The sequence below is a fragment of the Elephas maximus genome, chromosome 18 (genome assembly GCF_024166365.1).
Source record: "Elephas maximus indicus isolate mEleMax1 chromosome 18, mEleMax1 primary haplotype, whole genome shotgun sequence".
NCBI lineage: Eukaryota > Metazoa > Chordata > Mammalia > Proboscidea > Elephantidae > Elephas > Elephas maximus.
Genome location: NC_064836.1, coordinates 9,817,763 through 9,833,985, shown reverse-complemented (window position 1 = coordinate 9,833,985; position 16,223 = coordinate 9,817,763). Strand labels below are relative to the sequence as shown.

The 16,223-nt window shown below is 52.9% G+C and overlaps 1 protein-coding gene across 1 annotated transcript in view; it reads right to left on the bottom strand.

Moving 5' to 3' along the window:
- PKP1 (plakophilin 1) overlaps positions 1 to 16,223 on the bottom strand; it is a 49,942-nt gene that overhangs the window by 3,609 nt on the left and 30,110 nt on the right. Inside the window, exons 3-12 of the mRNA XM_049858289.1 lie at positions 14,877 to 15,271; positions 11,397 to 11,541; positions 10,037 to 10,244; positions 9,051 to 9,228; positions 7,358 to 7,472; positions 5,521 to 5,676; positions 4,421 to 4,597; positions 2,172 to 2,325; positions 1,580 to 1,766; positions 849 to 933 (exon numbers count right to left, since the gene is read on the bottom strand). Of these exons, the coding sequence (XP_049714246.1) occupies positions 849 to 933; positions 1,580 to 1,766; positions 2,172 to 2,325; positions 4,421 to 4,597; positions 5,521 to 5,676; positions 7,358 to 7,472; positions 9,051 to 9,228; positions 10,037 to 10,244; positions 11,397 to 11,541; positions 14,877 to 15,271 (1,800 nt within the window). The remainder of the gene's footprint in view (positions 1 to 848; positions 934 to 1,579; positions 1,767 to 2,171; positions 2,326 to 4,420; positions 4,598 to 5,520; positions 5,677 to 7,357; positions 7,473 to 9,050; positions 9,229 to 10,036; positions 10,245 to 11,396; positions 11,542 to 14,876; positions 15,272 to 16,223) is intronic.

Here is a 16,223-nt window from a genome sequence, read left to right as displayed (position 1 = left end):
TTGTCTGGACTCCACCTAATCCTTTCAGATTAACCTTGCCGTGTCCAAACTCCTCTTTCTCCCAGTCAAAAGCATCCTCTACCCCTCCCCAAAGTGTCTATTCCTGTTAACGTAACCACAGTGCCTCCAAGCTCCATCGTCAGCCCTGCTATTCCGTTTCTTCCACCTCTTGTCCTTCATTCCATCCTTATGGCTGCCTACATCTCAGTCCAAAGAACAGCTGCTCCAAGAATGAGAAGGAATGTTCAATGGGAAGAGATTTTATAAACAAGACCTGATAGAGGACTTTGTGGCTGGTTGAAGGTGTTAAGGACAGAGAGGAGCCAAGGTCACCTGGACAAGCACAGCAGCCTCTGGCGTCTCCCAGTCTGCTTTGTCTTGCACACAGGGGTAGAATTTGTCTGTTTAGGGTATTGCTTTGATCATGAAACCCTTGACTCAAACCTTCAGTTCCCTCCCTCCCAATGCCAAAGGCAAAAGTCCAAGCTCTTTAGTCTGAAATTAAAGGGGTTTTGTAATGCAGCCCAAACCCACCTTCCCAGCCAGTATACACATCAAGCCCCCAAATGAATGGCGTATCTTCTGTCCATACTGTTTTTCAGTTTGCTCCTACAGGACCGCACCCCAGGCTGCTCACAGGTTTCCTGGATTCCCTCAGCCCTCTGTGCTGGGCATTCCTCTTAGATCCCAACGGTCACGTTCATTGTTACGCACATTTATTTCTCCAACTCCGTCTCATGTGTATCTCACCAGCTGGTCTTCCTCTCCTTCCTGATCCTTTGGGCCTTCAGTTCAGCGGAGGTGCGGGGACAGCCTAGCTAGATGGGGCGGGTGGTATGGGCTCTCACCTGTCTGAGGACAGCCTGCAGTTCCTTGCTGGACCACATGTCCGACAGGAGGAGTCGGGCAGCTTCTGCAGCCTTGGGGGAGGCACTGGGCAGGTGAGAAGTCCATTTGTGAGGCATGAGATGGAGCATTCTCTACCCTCCCACCCTCACTGCCAGCGCTTGGAGACATGGGAGACCCCAAGGGTACATGAGAGGGGAGCCCCACTGGGGTGTGGTGATCTCTGGTCACTCTACACGCTGGGCACAGCCCCACAGCCCTGCCCACCTAGAGGCACTCAGGATTCTCCTGGGGAGCTATTGGGAGGACGTGCTCTCCCACTCCTGCTCCCAGCCATTTCTCTGGGAGGGTGGAACACCATGGAGCAGGACATGCCATCCCACTCCTCCCCCAGCCATTGCTCTGGGAGGACGGAGCCCCGTGGAGCAGGACAGTGCTCCCACTCAGGTGGGTCTACAGTTTCATGCCTCCGGCTGGCCCTCTGAGAACTCAGTGCTCCATAGAGTCCCCCAGCCAAGAACTGAGCTGCCTCCATCCCCACTGTGCAGCCCTGAGGCCTGGATGCTGGACCCTCAGCTCCACAGCACTGTCAGCTTCTGGAGCTTCCATTCCATTCAAACCTCGGCAGCCCAGTCCCCACCCGGGCACTGAGTACAGCTTCCTGCTCTTCATTTGTGCCTGCTTGGCAGGGAGGAGGGCTGTGGTGTAGGGCAGGGTGAGAGAGGGTGCCTACCTGCTGCGGCACAGGTTGATGACGTTGTTGAGCATGCTGCTGGAAAAGTGCTGCTTGGCCATCTGCGGCTGGGAGGTCATCAGATTCCTCACAGTGTAGCAGGCCGAGGACAAGATGTCTTCAGAGTTGCTGGTGTTGCCAGTGTGGCTGGTGAGGAGCCTGGTCACCTCTGGGAACACTTGGTTCCCTGGCAGAAAAAAGGAGTAAAAGGCACAGGTCAGGATGTCTGAGGGAAAGAGGGGTTGAGGGGTTTCCTCTGGGGCCACGGTCCTGGACTGCCTTTACCCAGGTTCTGAGCAAGGTATCCCACCAGGGCTCATTCCAGCTCTAACTTAGGGCCTTGAGACCCAGGTCGGACTCTGCTAACCTGCTCCCCATCCCCCGTAGGTGACCTGCCCCTTCCTACCGCCAACCTCTCTTGATCCTGCTTCCCCTCCTGGAATGCTCACCCCAGGGCACAGGTAGAGATCTAGACCTTCCAGCGGGTTCTGGAAAGTGGGGGGTCTGCTGAGGGCACCTAAAGGGGGTCTCCTTCCCCTCTAGACAGGCAGGAGAGATGAGTGGTCCTGAAGCCCGTAGAGGCGGCACTTACCCATCACTCTGTGCAGCACCGGGTGGCGGGACATGTTGCTCAGGAGGGAGGTTCCAGACCGCACCACATCAGAGTTGGCAGATTGCAGGAGGCGGGCAATCTGTGGCAAGCCCTTCTCCTTCAGCCCAATTATCTGGCTCATGGCACTGGACATCTAAGAAACAAAGATCAAGTGAGAACCTAGCCTGTGGCTTCCAGGCTTATGGAGGGCAGAAGAGGGGCAAATAATCCCTAACAAAGGCATTCTGGAACTTTTTTGTGTTGGAAGCACTGGCAGAGAGACAAAATTTTACTCAGGCAGGGAAAACTACAGACCACCAGACCAAAACACACCTCCTCCTTTCCTTACTCTGATCCCCATTTCCTGGGTGAGCCTGGAGCCCAGGTGGGTGGTGAGGGGGAAGCCGCATTTTGCTCACTTGGGGGTGACCCAGAATCAGCTTTCAGGTCCACTCACTCCTCACCCCTCTGTCTCAGCTCTGCCTCCCTTACCTCTCTCTCCCAGGAGTTTCTGCTCACATGAAACCATGCAGCTGAGGACACTTGTCAATTAAAGAAGACCTGACCATCTTCTTCCCAGAAGCATTGCGAGGGGGGTTAGAGGAGGGCATTTGCCTCTATATGCAAATCCAAGGGGGCGCCAGACCAAGCTGGTCAGCAAATCATTCTCTTACCCCTGTGGACGAGGCGGGGTGGAAACTTAGAGATTGCCCCTGGGTGCTCTTGTTACCCTCCATAAGCCTCTGCTTCTTCCAACTTGTTGCTGTTAGTTGCCATCAAGTCGATTCCTACTCATGGTGACCCCACGTGCACAGAGCACAGCTGCTCCAAAGGGTCTTCAAGGCTCTGACCTCTCAGAAGCAGATCTCTGGGTCTGCCTTCTGAGGCACCACTGGGTGCATTCACAAATCACCAACCTTTCAGCCAGTAGTCAAGCATTTCATTGTTCGTACCACCCAGGAACCCCTTCCAACTTCCCTATCTTGGTAGAATTCAATATACATGTATTGACTGCTTGGCAAGACAAAGATGGATCAGAGAAGGCCTTGGCTCACGGGGAGACATAATCCATAATCCAGTGTTGCCTGCTGGTAGATTAGCTCTTCTGGGTCTCCAAGCAACAAAGCCACCCTGGGTCTAACCTGGTCCTGGCTGGTCTGGAGTTCCCTAGGACCACCAGCCCCATACCCTCAGAGTCAGGGAAGGTCATCTTTACTCTTGGTTCACCCTTGTCCTCTTGGTGCCCAGTTCCCTCATTCTAAGTAAAGATGAAGAATAGCTCCCACATAAACCCTTCTTGGTTCTCCTATGGCTCTGCCCCATACCATTATGCCCTCTGAACTATACTTGATATCAAAATCTATATTGATTCTGCCACATCTTTCTCTAGACCTGCCTATGCCCCAAACCCTATACTTCCATCCCAGTCAGTTCAACATATAGGAGGCTTCCTGTTAGGAACTGAATTGTGCCCCCCTCAAAATATGTGTTGGAATCCTAAACCCTATAACTGTGGACATGACCCTGTTTGGAAATAGGGATTTCTTTTTTATGTGAATGAGGCCATATCAGTGTAGGGTGTGTCCTAAACCTAATCACTTCAGAGTTATAAAGGGGAGACTAGACCCAGATGCATGCAGGCACATGGTCAAGACAGACACAATCTGAGGACTAGAGGCAGATGCATCTATAAGTCTGGAAACACCAGGGATTGATGGCAGTTACTAGAAGCTGAAATAGACAAAGAAGGACCTCCCTCTAGAGTCACGCCCTGAATTCTGACTGCTAGCCTCCTGAGTGGCGAGAAGATACACTTCTGTTCTTTAAAGCCCCCCACGTATGGTATTTCTGTTACAGCAGCACTAGGTAATTAAGGCACTCTGCCTGACACAAACGCACCCTCCATCCCAGTCCCCAGCCCCAGGCACAGGGCCCAGGAGGGCCAGCGGGCATTGTACTTCAGCAGGGTCCTGAGGCAAAGGGGATTCTGTGGGCACAGACAGTCCACGGAGTGGGTCCTCCCACTATACACCCCTGTGAGTTCCTAAAGGGCAGAGATATTTCTGCTCCATCATTATTTCCCCAATGCCTAGCCCAGAGCCTCGCCTAGTCCGGGGCTCTACACAGGTTTGCAGAATGAAGCTCTGAAGCCCAAATGCGTTTCATGAGAAAAGCCAGAAACAGAGCTTGGCCCGTGACCGTGGCCGCAGGAGTGGGGAGAGGAGCATGGGAAGGAGGGCCCCTCCTACCAGCCCCTTGCTGGCAGTTAGGTTTTGCAGGGCACCGGCGCAGGCCTCCAGGGTGGCATCCTTCTTGCTCTTGCCCATGAGGTTCAGGTAGGTACGAATGGCATCTGAGTGGTATAGCCAGTTGCAGCCCTTGGGGTTGGTCTCTTCCTCAGGAAGGGGGCAGTCATAGTTGTTGTTCTGGGGACAAAAAGCAGGTCAACAGGGATCCCCATGAGAAGGCCCAACCCAAGTATTCTGCCTTCCCCTCCTCAACCCCGGGGTGGTGGTTCCTGGACAGGAGGGAGTAGGGAAGAGCCTCCCGGCTGGAGAATGGCCACCGAGGCAGGGAGGCTAGTGAGAGCCCTGCTGCATCCCCCTCCTCTGTGCACTGCGGCAGCTCTGTGGGACAAGGGAGCAGCCATGGTCCTCAGGACTGTGTCCAAGGGAGGCAGAGAGCACCGCTGGTATCTCAGGCAGTGTGGTCCCGGGCAGCCTCTGTCCAAACCTTCCAGCTGGGAGAGGCTGCTTGGGGGTCTCATACCATGATGTTTCTCCCCTCCCAGAGTCAGACCCTGAGCTCGATCCTCCCTGGGCCAACAGGGGTGGTCCAGGGGCTGCCTTCCACAGGTGCACCCAGCACGTTCCCCCCAGTAGAGGAAGCCTGATCCTCCCTCCACAGCACCCTTCTGCTTCTGGGGAAGCCTGGGAGAGCTCAGGTGTCATCTGGAAAGCAGGCCATAGGAACCAAAGCTGGAGAAGGGTTAAAGTTCTGGCTATCCCTGAATTGTTGAGGGGTGAGGGAGAAGACAGGGGAAGGCTTTACCTATTACACAGTAAGGGAGACTGAGGCCTTCCAACACAGAGCTGATGCTTTTGACCTTGGGGTGGTCTGTGCTCCTACAATCCCAAGAACACAGATCCCTTCTGTATGCAAGATGGCCGTGCCCTCTACCCAGCTCCCTGGAGTACAGATGATCCCAAGGCCAAGGCTTTGGGATGGGCGTGTCCCCTAGGGCTGCTTTCAGGCTCCGGGAGGGCAGAGGAAAGGTGGAAGAGGCAGTGGTGCTTGGTGGGGTGCTTGGTGGGGCCCAGGCCCTGGCTGTGCAGAAGGACAGGCTCACCATCATCTTGTCGCTCTTGTTGCTGAAGCAGCCAGTAGAGGACTTCTCCATGTAGGTGTTGCGGGCGTTGTAGTCCAGCTGGCGGTAGCGGGTGGGCACCTCCGCATCCAGGCGGTAGGAGAGGTTGTGCAGGATACACATACAGTTCTCCACGGACTGGGCACGAGCAGAAGCACAGCACTTCAGTCTCTGCCCAGCCCTGCAGGGGCTCCGCAGCTCACTCCCTCCCCGAACCAACACTTCAATCTGCAGGTGGAGCAGGTGAGCATGGGACACCCAGCCCACACTCAGTCTGAAAACACCTCCCAGTGACCCTTCCCGGCCGAGGTTTGAATCTCGGCTGCATCATTTCCTGCCTGTGTGACTTTGAAAGGTGACTTGCTTCACCTTTCTAGGCCTCAGTTTCCTCAGCTGTCAAATGGGACTAAAACCACCTATTTCACTGGGCTATCGGGAGGATTATATGTGAGAAGCACTTGCCATGGGGCACACAGCACACAGAAGGACTCGCCAGACAGTGGCTACTGTTACCGCTGCTACGGACCGCGTGCCGACAGGCTGACTGCGAGGCTAAAGAACTCACCCTCCCTCCTGGCACAAACTCCTTCAGCACCCCCAGTATCTTCTGGGTTCAGAAGCCATGCAGTTGCACTTTCCTACCATTCCCTCTGCGTGGCCAGCCCTCGGCTGCCAATATCAAGAGCGCTAGCCCATCCCAAGTTCACACAGAGACGTGGGACCCAGTAATTCACAAGAACAGCTGGTTGCAGATCTGCCATTTTCCTTTGGTCAGCCTCACAGGCTGAGGCTTGAGGGCAGCAGATTTATTCTTCTAAGAAGGTTTGGCCACTGCTGAGTTTTGAGGGAATCTGACTTCCAGGGCCCTAGGTTACACAGGTGTGGCAGGTATTCCACACATGGCAGAAAAGTGGTTGCACCCTGGGACCACGCCGAGCAACCAAGTGACACGGCCTTTCCCTGAGGCCCTGTTCTTGCTCCCAGCGAAGGGAGCAGAGGAAAAAATTTCTCCAGAGGGACACTGTGCTCAGGGCCTGTGAGCCCATGGCGCCCAGCCACTCCTAAAAGTCCCACTCCTGGTCACTGTCCTGGCATGGTGGGAATACCGTAGCTTTCAGTTTCTCCTCACTGCATGCTCTTTCTTTTAGTTTGTTTGTGCCATTGTGTCCAAAACTCCAAAGTGAGCAGAACAAGGGCTCTGGCACGGCTCTTTGAGAGGCAGTGGGAATATAGCAGTTGTGTCAGGAGGACGTGCGGGGGCTGCCTTTCCGCTCCAGCATGGATTCCCCGGGGCTCACCACCACTAGTAGCAGCGGCAGCACTGAGAACCTGCTCTGTGCCAGACGCCCCCCTATGTGTTTGCTTAAGTAACCAATCAAACCCTTACAACAACCCATAAGGCAGCCATTACTGTGATCATCTCCATTTGAGGAAGAGTACACAGGCGGATAGAGAGATTATGTGTCTAGGTGAGGGACAGAGGACGGTCACTGGGGCAGGCTGGCTGCAGCGTCTGTACCACTGATCACTACCGTGGTGGCAGTGGGAAGGGTCAGAGCACTCTGTACCCAGATGTCCCCTCCACTCTGTCCCAGTCTTTGTGCTCCTGTCTGTCACCTGGCCGTACCTCAAAGGTACCCAGAAAGTGCAGGCCTGACTCGTGGAGTCTGAGAGAGAAAAATAGCAGGACCTGGAGTCCAAGGAGCTGCCCTCACTATTGGAGGCAAGGCCCTGGACCTTGGAACTTGGGCAAAGAGGAGGGCTAAGGTTGGAGCTGGGGCTGGTGTTGTCGGGTGCCACCAGGGGGCCGGTCTCTCACCTTGTCATCACAGCGGCTGGCTGCCACACAGTTCTGGACATAGGCCACTAGGGAGTCAATGAGCCCCGGGTAGTTTCGCATGGTCTGGCGGCCTGCATCTGCCGAGCTCAGGTTCCTGTGAGAGAGCAGAGAGAAGGAGGATGTGGGAAGGATGGGAGTGAGGGCAGAGAGGGTGGGGAGAGGAGGGGGGCACAGGGGGCAGAGAACAGACAGGCAGAGAGGATGGATGGAGGTTGTGGTAGGAGGAGGAGAGGAAAGAGAAAAGGAAGGAAAAGGGAAAAAGAAATTAGGAAGAAGGAAGGAAAGAAAAATTGTTTAGCTTAATTTTGTCCAGTAATGGGGGAGGCTGAGATGGGGTCCTGTTTGAACCCAGTTCTTTTCTGCCCTTTTTTCTGGGTGGTCCCTGGGTGGTGCAAAAGGTTTACATGGTCGACTGCTAACCAAAAAGTTGGAGGTTCAACTCTACCCAGAGGCACTTTGGAAAAACGAGCCACTGAAAACCCTATGGAGCACAGTTCTACACCAACACGCAAAGGAAACTGGTTACCGGTTCTGCCCGCTCATTCTCCAGCCTGTGACTTTATGACTGCCCATGCCTCTGCTGCAGCTGGCGCCCAAGGCACACATCTGCCACTAGTGGCGCTTGTGAGCATGGCTGGAAGCTTCTGTCTCTGAGGTGGGAAGAAGCCCGGTGGGTGCTGGGACCAGGTGCTCGATGGGGAATGGAGGAAGGCAGGGCTGGGCTGGGGATGAGATGCACCTCCCACCAAAGCTGTGCTCATCTCCCACCAGCAGGCTCCTTCCCAAGCAATTGGGGCCCATCTGCCTCGTGCAGGTGGAGCGTGGCTGCTGTTCCTCCCACAGTTCTGCAGCCCCATAAAGTCTCTAATTACACAGGCTTTTCATCTCTCAGCCTCCCTGCTCCCTGGAGGCTCCTGTTGGAGGCTGGTGGGGAGGCTTTAAGGAGAAGTACAAGTTGAGGCACAGAAATGTGTGCTAACTGTAGCCCCCAGTCTGGGGGGCTCTCAGGAGTTGGGGACAACAAAGTCTACTAGAGCATGGGGTGACCCTAAAGGGATTCTGCTTTACTGCTCCACTCCCCCTACCCCTCACCCCCATACCAGCACCCACCCTACCCCTGTGCCACCCCCAACTTCACCTTAGCTGCTAGAAGAAGCACACCAAGATTCCTGCCTTCAATAGCCCCCCAGGGACTTGCCACACCCTGGTGCGAAACTCGGGAAACTTTGAACAAAGAAGCACCATCTTCATATCAACCAAGATGGCAAGTGGATTTAGCACGACAGGCAGGAAGTGACTTGTTAGCTGCCGATCAGTAGACTTTTGGCTAAAAGAAGGCTCTTCAAGATAGTACGAGAAATGCATTTTTTCAGGGGTAGAGGAGGGGGAAATGGTTGAACCACTGTGAATCTGCAGAGCCAGGCTTTTCCACAACTGGATTCCTAACTACTGTCACCTGTCCCCTTCGATGGTGGTCCCAGGGTCCTCAGCCTTAACATATTCAGGGAAGTTAGGAATGCCTGGAATCCCTGTGTCTGCAAGCCTGCCTGGAGGACCAGCACCTGGTTATAGGTTATGTTCTCTGGCCCGGTGGAATGTTGGCTGTAAGGGGGCTGCCTGGTGAAGGGCCTAAGGCTGGGGCAGCAAGACCCTGTTTGCACTCTTCTCTCACCTCAAGCAGCCGGTGGCATTGAAGAAGACCTCAGGGTCCACCAGCTCCCGGGACATGTTGCTGTTGCCATCACACCAGCCAGAGAAGGGGACAATGACACGGTCGGCCAGGACTGGCAGGGCATCGGCAATGAGCTCCTGCTTCAGCTCGTCAGTGGAAGACAGGTTCCAGAGCAACCCTGGGGGTCGATGACAGTCAATCCAACATGTGTCATCTTCAGGAAGGCCCCAGGGACCACAGTACCACCCCGAGCCTGGGCCCTACTGAGACGTCACCATCCAGGTAGGCCTGGTCTACCAAGCCCAATTGTTTCATCAGCCTGTTTTCTCAACATCCCAATCAGACTGCAGGCTCTTTCAGAGCAGGGAGCATCTTAGAGTTCTCTACCTAGGTCACAATTATAACGTGGAGGTGATCAAAGGACATTTGATGGATGGTTTTACGATACATTTTAGCATTCAGAATCTTCTAAAATGTTCTTTATTTTCCACCTGAAAGTTATTCCAGGAGTAACTTATCATTTGTTACTCTCTACATGGCCTCATCTTCCCAGTCCAATTTGAGGCCCTCATAGTGACTTCTATCTCTTATATTCCCCACTCCACTCACTTAGCCTGTTTCTGGGACAGAGGGTAGGTGCTTAAGACCTATTGCCTCCTGCCCCCTTCTCCTTCTTTTCTCCACATCACCTGCCAACCCCAGAGTCTGCTGGATATAGACCCTGCCTGGACATCAGCCCTCCTCTTCTTGCCCTCTATCCTCAAAAAGACCTTGACCTCTATGGGTATGCATGCCACCCAGAGTCAGCACCTGCACTCATTAACCAGGCCAAGGCCAGTGCCACTGGCCTCCCAGGATGTTAGCTTGAGCCTAGATCTACATAGCTGTGCTGTGCTCAGCCCTGAGGACAGCCCACACCAGCTTGAGGCCCAGCCAGCGGTCCTGCCCAGCTCCCACTGTGGCTGTCTGTGGCTGGGTCTCCCTACCGGTCAGTTGTTTCTGGATCTCGGTGCTCCCGGTTCTCCTCAGGAGGTTGACGGCCTCACGAATCCCATTCTGCCTGCGGGTCTCCAGCTTGTTGGTGTTGTTCCTGAACACCAGGTTGCGCAGGGCCCCGGCTGCAGCCTGCTGGACGTTCTGGTTGGGGCTGCGGAGGAGGTCCACCAGCTTGCAGATGCCTCCCAACTGATAGACCTGCCAGAACAGGGTCGCCACGTTGCCCGGTCAAGGGAGGTTAAGTTACTCTAATAATTTTCTACTCGAAGCAGATTTTTTTTGTCAGACCAAAAAATATCTACTTTCAGTTCAGAAATATCCAAGTCAACCAAAATAAATAGCACTGTGAAGTAGGGGTGACTGACTCTGACCAGAAGCTAGAAGGCATGGGTTCTGATCCCACCTCCACCACATCTAAGCTGGGGGACCCTCAGAAAGTCCCTTTCTACCCTGAACCCCATTTTCCTCCTCTGGAGTACAGTGGTGAGGATCAGATGAGAAAGTGGACATAAATAGTCATTAAAATTCTAAAGCAAAACACAGACATAAGGGAGACCCTCCCAAGAAACTCTTTCTCCTAGTAGTCCTAGTAGCTCAACTAGCCTTGGACTCTCTAGGAAATGCATCTATAACACTACAGCACTGGACTGAATGGCAGAGCCCTGTGGGTGTCCTCCCTGTCAGCCAAATTTGAGAGGTGGGGAAAAGCCATGTTTCCACCAAAGACACCTGATGAGAGAAGCGCTCAAGATGTGGTGATATGGACAGAAGGAGAGAACGAGAGGGAGAGAGAGGGAGGGAGAGAAAGAGAAGGAGCGAGAGATAAGGGGGGGGGAGGGAGAGAGAGATAAAAGGGGGGGAGGGAGAGAGAGAAACAGAAAGGGAGAGAGAGAGGGACAGGGAGCGAAGGAGAGACAGAGATGGGGGGAGAAGAAGAGAAAGAGATGGGGGAGAGAGAGGGAGAGACAGAAAAAGAGAGAGAGGGACAGGAAAAGAGAGGAAGGCGGATGGGGAGGAAGGAGCAGAGAGTCCTGTTCTTCAGTGGAGTTTGAGAAAGGGGGTTTCTGCTGAACTCATGGCTGTCACTGAAATCATGTCCAATGGGGGAAGCACACCTGGCTCCACATCTGTGGGGCAGTGTCCACTCAAGCAGAGGCCTCTGCTCTGCATGGAGGATTAAGATGCCCAGCTTTGATCTTGGGCAATGCGAAGCACACTCCTCACCTGGCAACGGGGTGGGGTGAGAAGGAGCCAACTGCAAAGGTTCCCATCCATCTCTAAATGCAGGGCTAGGCTGACACCATCAGACCCTGCCCAGGCCTACTGGGGATGAAAGTGGTAGCCAGTTACCTGTCGTTTGGCAGATTCATCCTGGAAGCAGGTGTGCTGGATGTAATAGGCCCCAATTGCCTGGTACTTCTCATCCTGGGAGCTCAGGTACTGCACAGCCTTGGGGATGGTCAGCCCACTGCACTCGATGTCCTCACTGCAGATCCTGAGAAGAACAGGGCAGTGGAAGTGGGTTACACAGGGTAGGCTGGGGTCCCTGATGTGAGGCTCAGAGATTCTCCTTGTACATGTAAGTGCCACAGTCTCATGTGCTCTCCTGAGAGTAGAACAAAGCAGCCCCAGGCCCATTTGGAGAACAACCCTGTGGAACAGCTCCTCCAGAGGAGGGAAAAGTTATCTGTGGGTTACGGGTTAACACCTAAGCAAGTGAGTTACCTTTGCACCAAGAAAAAACTGTGGTATTCACTGAGGGGAAGCTCTCCACCCTCCCTGCCATCTTTCATATTTGTGCCTAGGATTGGGAAAATGGAAGACAATGGGTGTGAGCCCATCCATCTGTCTACCTATCCATCCATCCACCACCCACCCACCTACTCATCCATCCATCCATCCATCCATCCATCCACTCACCCATTCTCAAGTCTATCTGACTCTTCTTACACAAAATTTCTCACACCCAATCCTTTCTTCCCATTCTTTCAGCCACCACCTTCCTACTGACCATGGTCAATCTTGTGGATACTGGCTCTATTCTCCAAGCTCCCCCATCCAATATTTACACCTTTTTACCAGACTACCAGTCCTAGAACCCTCTTCACTTTGTGTGGTTCCAAAGCTCAGAGACCATCAGTGACTTCCCAATGCTGCAGGTTCAAGTTCAAACTGCTTAGACTGATATTCAAGGACATGTATTATTTTGAACCATATTAAATAGCCAATAGTCAACATTTTTTAAACCACATAACAAGAAATTATATATGTTTCAACCTAGTACTCAGGCTTCCCTGTGTCCACTTGCATACTTCCCAGCCCCCAACAAGGATCCACTCCAGCAAGACTGTCTCTTCACTATACCCTGATTAGGTCTCAGCATAGCTGTGTCTAGAATGTATCCCCTTCCCCTCCCTGCCCATGTGACCCTAATCATGCTATAAGGCCCTGCTGAAGTCCCACCTCCTCTGTGAAGCCTTCCCAGGGAAGTGAAACCTCTCATCCAGGAGCCCTTCTGGCCCCCATGGTGCTTATTCACTGGCTGCCTTTTTGCTTGTCTGTGTCTTGGTTTCCAATAGAGACTGAGGGTTCTCTGAGGGCAGGGAGCAAACCCTTCTGTGGCAACCAGCCCTACCTTGTCAATGTCCTCCCACCATTTATAGAGAGAGCCCTCTCCTCATCTGTACTGGCCTAATGTCTTGACATAGTAGATGCTCAGTAAGTATTCATGGTTTTTAGCTTTGGCAACCCAAATCCATTTTTAGAAAAAATCACCCGAGGGCAGAGCTTCCTGGTCTTGGGTTTGTAGCATCCCCACTGCACGATGAGAGAACATCACCCTCATCCGTCTGTCACAGGACACCTTTAAATGGCCTGTCACCCATCCTCTCAATGGGGGGTCTTACCTACACCTCAGAGCCTCTGGTGTGGGGCAATGAGCAAGGGCCAGAAGCTGCCCTGATCCTAATATACCTTATGGTCTCAAGTAGTTGGCAGAGGTCTAGCTTTATAATGGGGTTCTGCTTATTTTCAGAACAGTGTGGTGCCAGTAGGGAAGAGCACAGGATGTGGAATCAGCTGTGTGGGCTCAGACAAGCTACTTAACATCTCTGTGCCTCAGATTCCTCCTCAGGAATACTACCACCTGCCTCCAAGGGGTTGGAAGGATTAACGATAAAGAATACAAAGCTCCTGGGGCTCAGTGAAGAGTGGTTAAGGCAGTTCTTACAGCTCCAGGACAGCACTGATCTGTCTAGTTGGTGGTGGTATCCCAGCACTAACCACAGAGCCAGGTACATAGTAGATGCTCAGTAAACACTTGTCAGATTAATGAATAGCACTGATCCTTAAAACCAAACCAAACCCACTGCTGTCGAGTCGATTCCGACTCATAGCAACCTATAGGACACAGTAGAACTGCCCCATAGAGTTTCCAAGGATCGCCTGGCAGATTCAAATTGCTGACCCCTTGATTAGCAGCGACAGCACTTAGCCACTACGCCACCACGGTTTCCATCATTAGGTGGTGATAAAGGGCAATTCAATCTCTTGGTCTCCGAAGGAGCGTTGGTGGCACAGTGGTTAAGTGCTTGGCAGTGATTCAAACCCGCCAGCCACTCTGTGGTAGAAAGACGTGGCAGTCTGCTTCAGTAAAGATTTACGGCTTTGGAAACCCTACAGGGCAGTTCTACTCTGCTCTACAGAGTCGCTATGAGTCGGGGTCAGCTCCACAGTAACAGGTTCCATATGGGTCTCTGAGCCCTGAGGGTGGGCCCACTGTCTTTAACGACACCTGTCTCCAAGTCACCCTGTATCCATGACTCTTTACAGAACACCCCAATTGGTCTCCTTTCCCTCAGATTGGGTTTAATGGGCCATAATCTGCAGTTTGAAAACTAATGCCTCTATCGGGCAGTTCTACTCTGTCCTGTAGGTCGCTATGAGTCAGAATCGACTCGACGGCAGTGGGTTTGGTTTGGTTTGAATGATCGGTGCTATTCATTAATCTGACAATCTTTCTCCTTCAGCTTCTGCAGGATTCGAGTTCTGTTCCTTAGCACTAGATGATGTCTGTCATTCTGTATGTCTATTTGTCCTGTGTGTCTTCTGGATGTACCCGGGCCATAATATCGAGCATGGCCTCTCTCCCATCAACTACACCAAGGCGCAGTCCTTTGCTCTTTCGGAACATGGATGCCCAAGGTCAGAGGTTTTCCAATGCTAGTGTGAATCACCATAACTTGGAGGGCTTGTTAAAACACAGATTGCTGGGCCCCTCTTCCAGTGTTTCTGAGTCAGTAGGTCTGGGTGGGGTCCAAGAATTAGCATTTCTAGTAAGCTGTCAGGTAATGTTGATGCTCCTGGATCAGGCAACACACTTTGAGAACCACTGGCCTGGATGTCTTTCTCTAACTAGTCTCACTCTACTCATAATCTGTGACCCTTTAAAACCTATATATACCCCCTTGCTGTTGAGTAGATTCCAACCCATAGTGACCTTAAAGGACAGAGCAGAACTGCCCCATAGGGCTTCCAAGGAGTGGCTGGTGGATTTGAACTGTAGACCTTTTGGTTAGCAGCTGTATCACCTAATCACTGTGCCACCAGGGCTCTGAAACCTACATACTCAACATATTTGTTTCAGTGTTTGGGTTCTGTCTCTCCCTTCACACTGACAGCCTCTTGAGGCCAGAGGCCATCAGGCCAGGGACTCCCTGAGGGCAGAGACTGTCTTTCCCATCATATCCTGGGAGCTCCCTTGTAGAGTTGCAAGCCTTGCCTCCCACCTGCCCCCACCCTGGCCCCCTACCCCAACCTAGCAGCACTCACTTGGAGCTGGCCCTTGAGTGGCAAAAGGACAGGTCCTTGTTGCAGGAGATGGGCGGGATGTACACTGGATCTTGCTTGGAGGTGCAGGAGGATGGGCGCACAGGGCACTTCTTGACCGCCTTCTGGCCGCTGCAGGTGCTGTAGAAGCTATAGCGGTTCTGGCTGATCTTCTGACCCTTGCTGCCCAGCGTGCCCTTGCGAAGGGTGCCCCGTGGGTCACAGTAGAGGTCGGGCTCACTGCGGCTCGCCTTGATTTTCTGCATGAAGCAGATGTCGCTGCCTGCCCCGGTGGTGGCACAGCTGCCCCGAGGATAGTGCCGGCCCCAGTTCTCCATCTGGCTGTAGGAGCTGAAGCGCCTATTGTCAAGCTCCCGCTTGAGGGTCCCATTGTAGATCTGGGCAAGGAAAGGGAGAAAGGCTCAGTCAAGTTTCCTGACCAGGGATCCTGGAATCCAGCTGGCCACAGGAGACAGTCCACCCCCCAACCCCACTTGGTAATCTTGTTTCTGGATTATCTACGGGGACTGTTCCAGAATCCCAGAATGTTTGGAGTGGAAGAAACCTTAGCCATTATCTGATACATTAGTTTTCAAACTGCAGATTGTGGCCCCTTAAACCCAAAAACTCATTGGCATCAAGTTGATTCTGACTCACAGCGACCGTATCAGACAGAGTAGAACTGCCGCGTATGGTTTCCAAGGAGAAGCTGGTGGATTCAAACTGCTGGCCTTTTGGTTAGCAGCCGTAGCTCTTAACCAGTACGCCACCAGGGCTTCCGGTGGCCTATTATGGATGATGAAATTAATTTAGTGGATTGTGACTATCATTAAAACAAAACAAAAAAAAGAATAAAATCTCTCAGAAAATAAAATATCAGTGTGATACAGGTAGTAAAGACAAGTGCTGGCTTGTGAAAGATGGGTTGCAATATCAAGTGTATTCCTTACTGTGGGTTGCAGTCCAAAAAGTGTGACAGTCACTGATCGAGTTCCACACTGGCAAAATCAAAGAGGAGAGTCCATGGTCCAGAGAGGAGCGGCCTTCCAACAGTCACTCGGGGAGGGGAGGGTGAACCCAGGACTTGAGCCCATGTCTCCAAGCCCTCGCCCACACTGTTCCCAGATGCCAGCAGCTTCTGACACAGTAAGCCTTCCCAGGCCACCTGCCCTCAGTGCATGAAAACTCCTCCTAGTCTGGTTGAAGGCTGTTGGTTTTCCACTGCTAAAACCAGCTGCTGCTGAGCTGGCTCCAACACGTGGTGACCCCACGTGTGTCAGAGTAGAACTGTGCTCCACAGGGTTCTCAACGGCTGATTTTTTGGGAAGTAGACCACCAAGACTTTGTTCC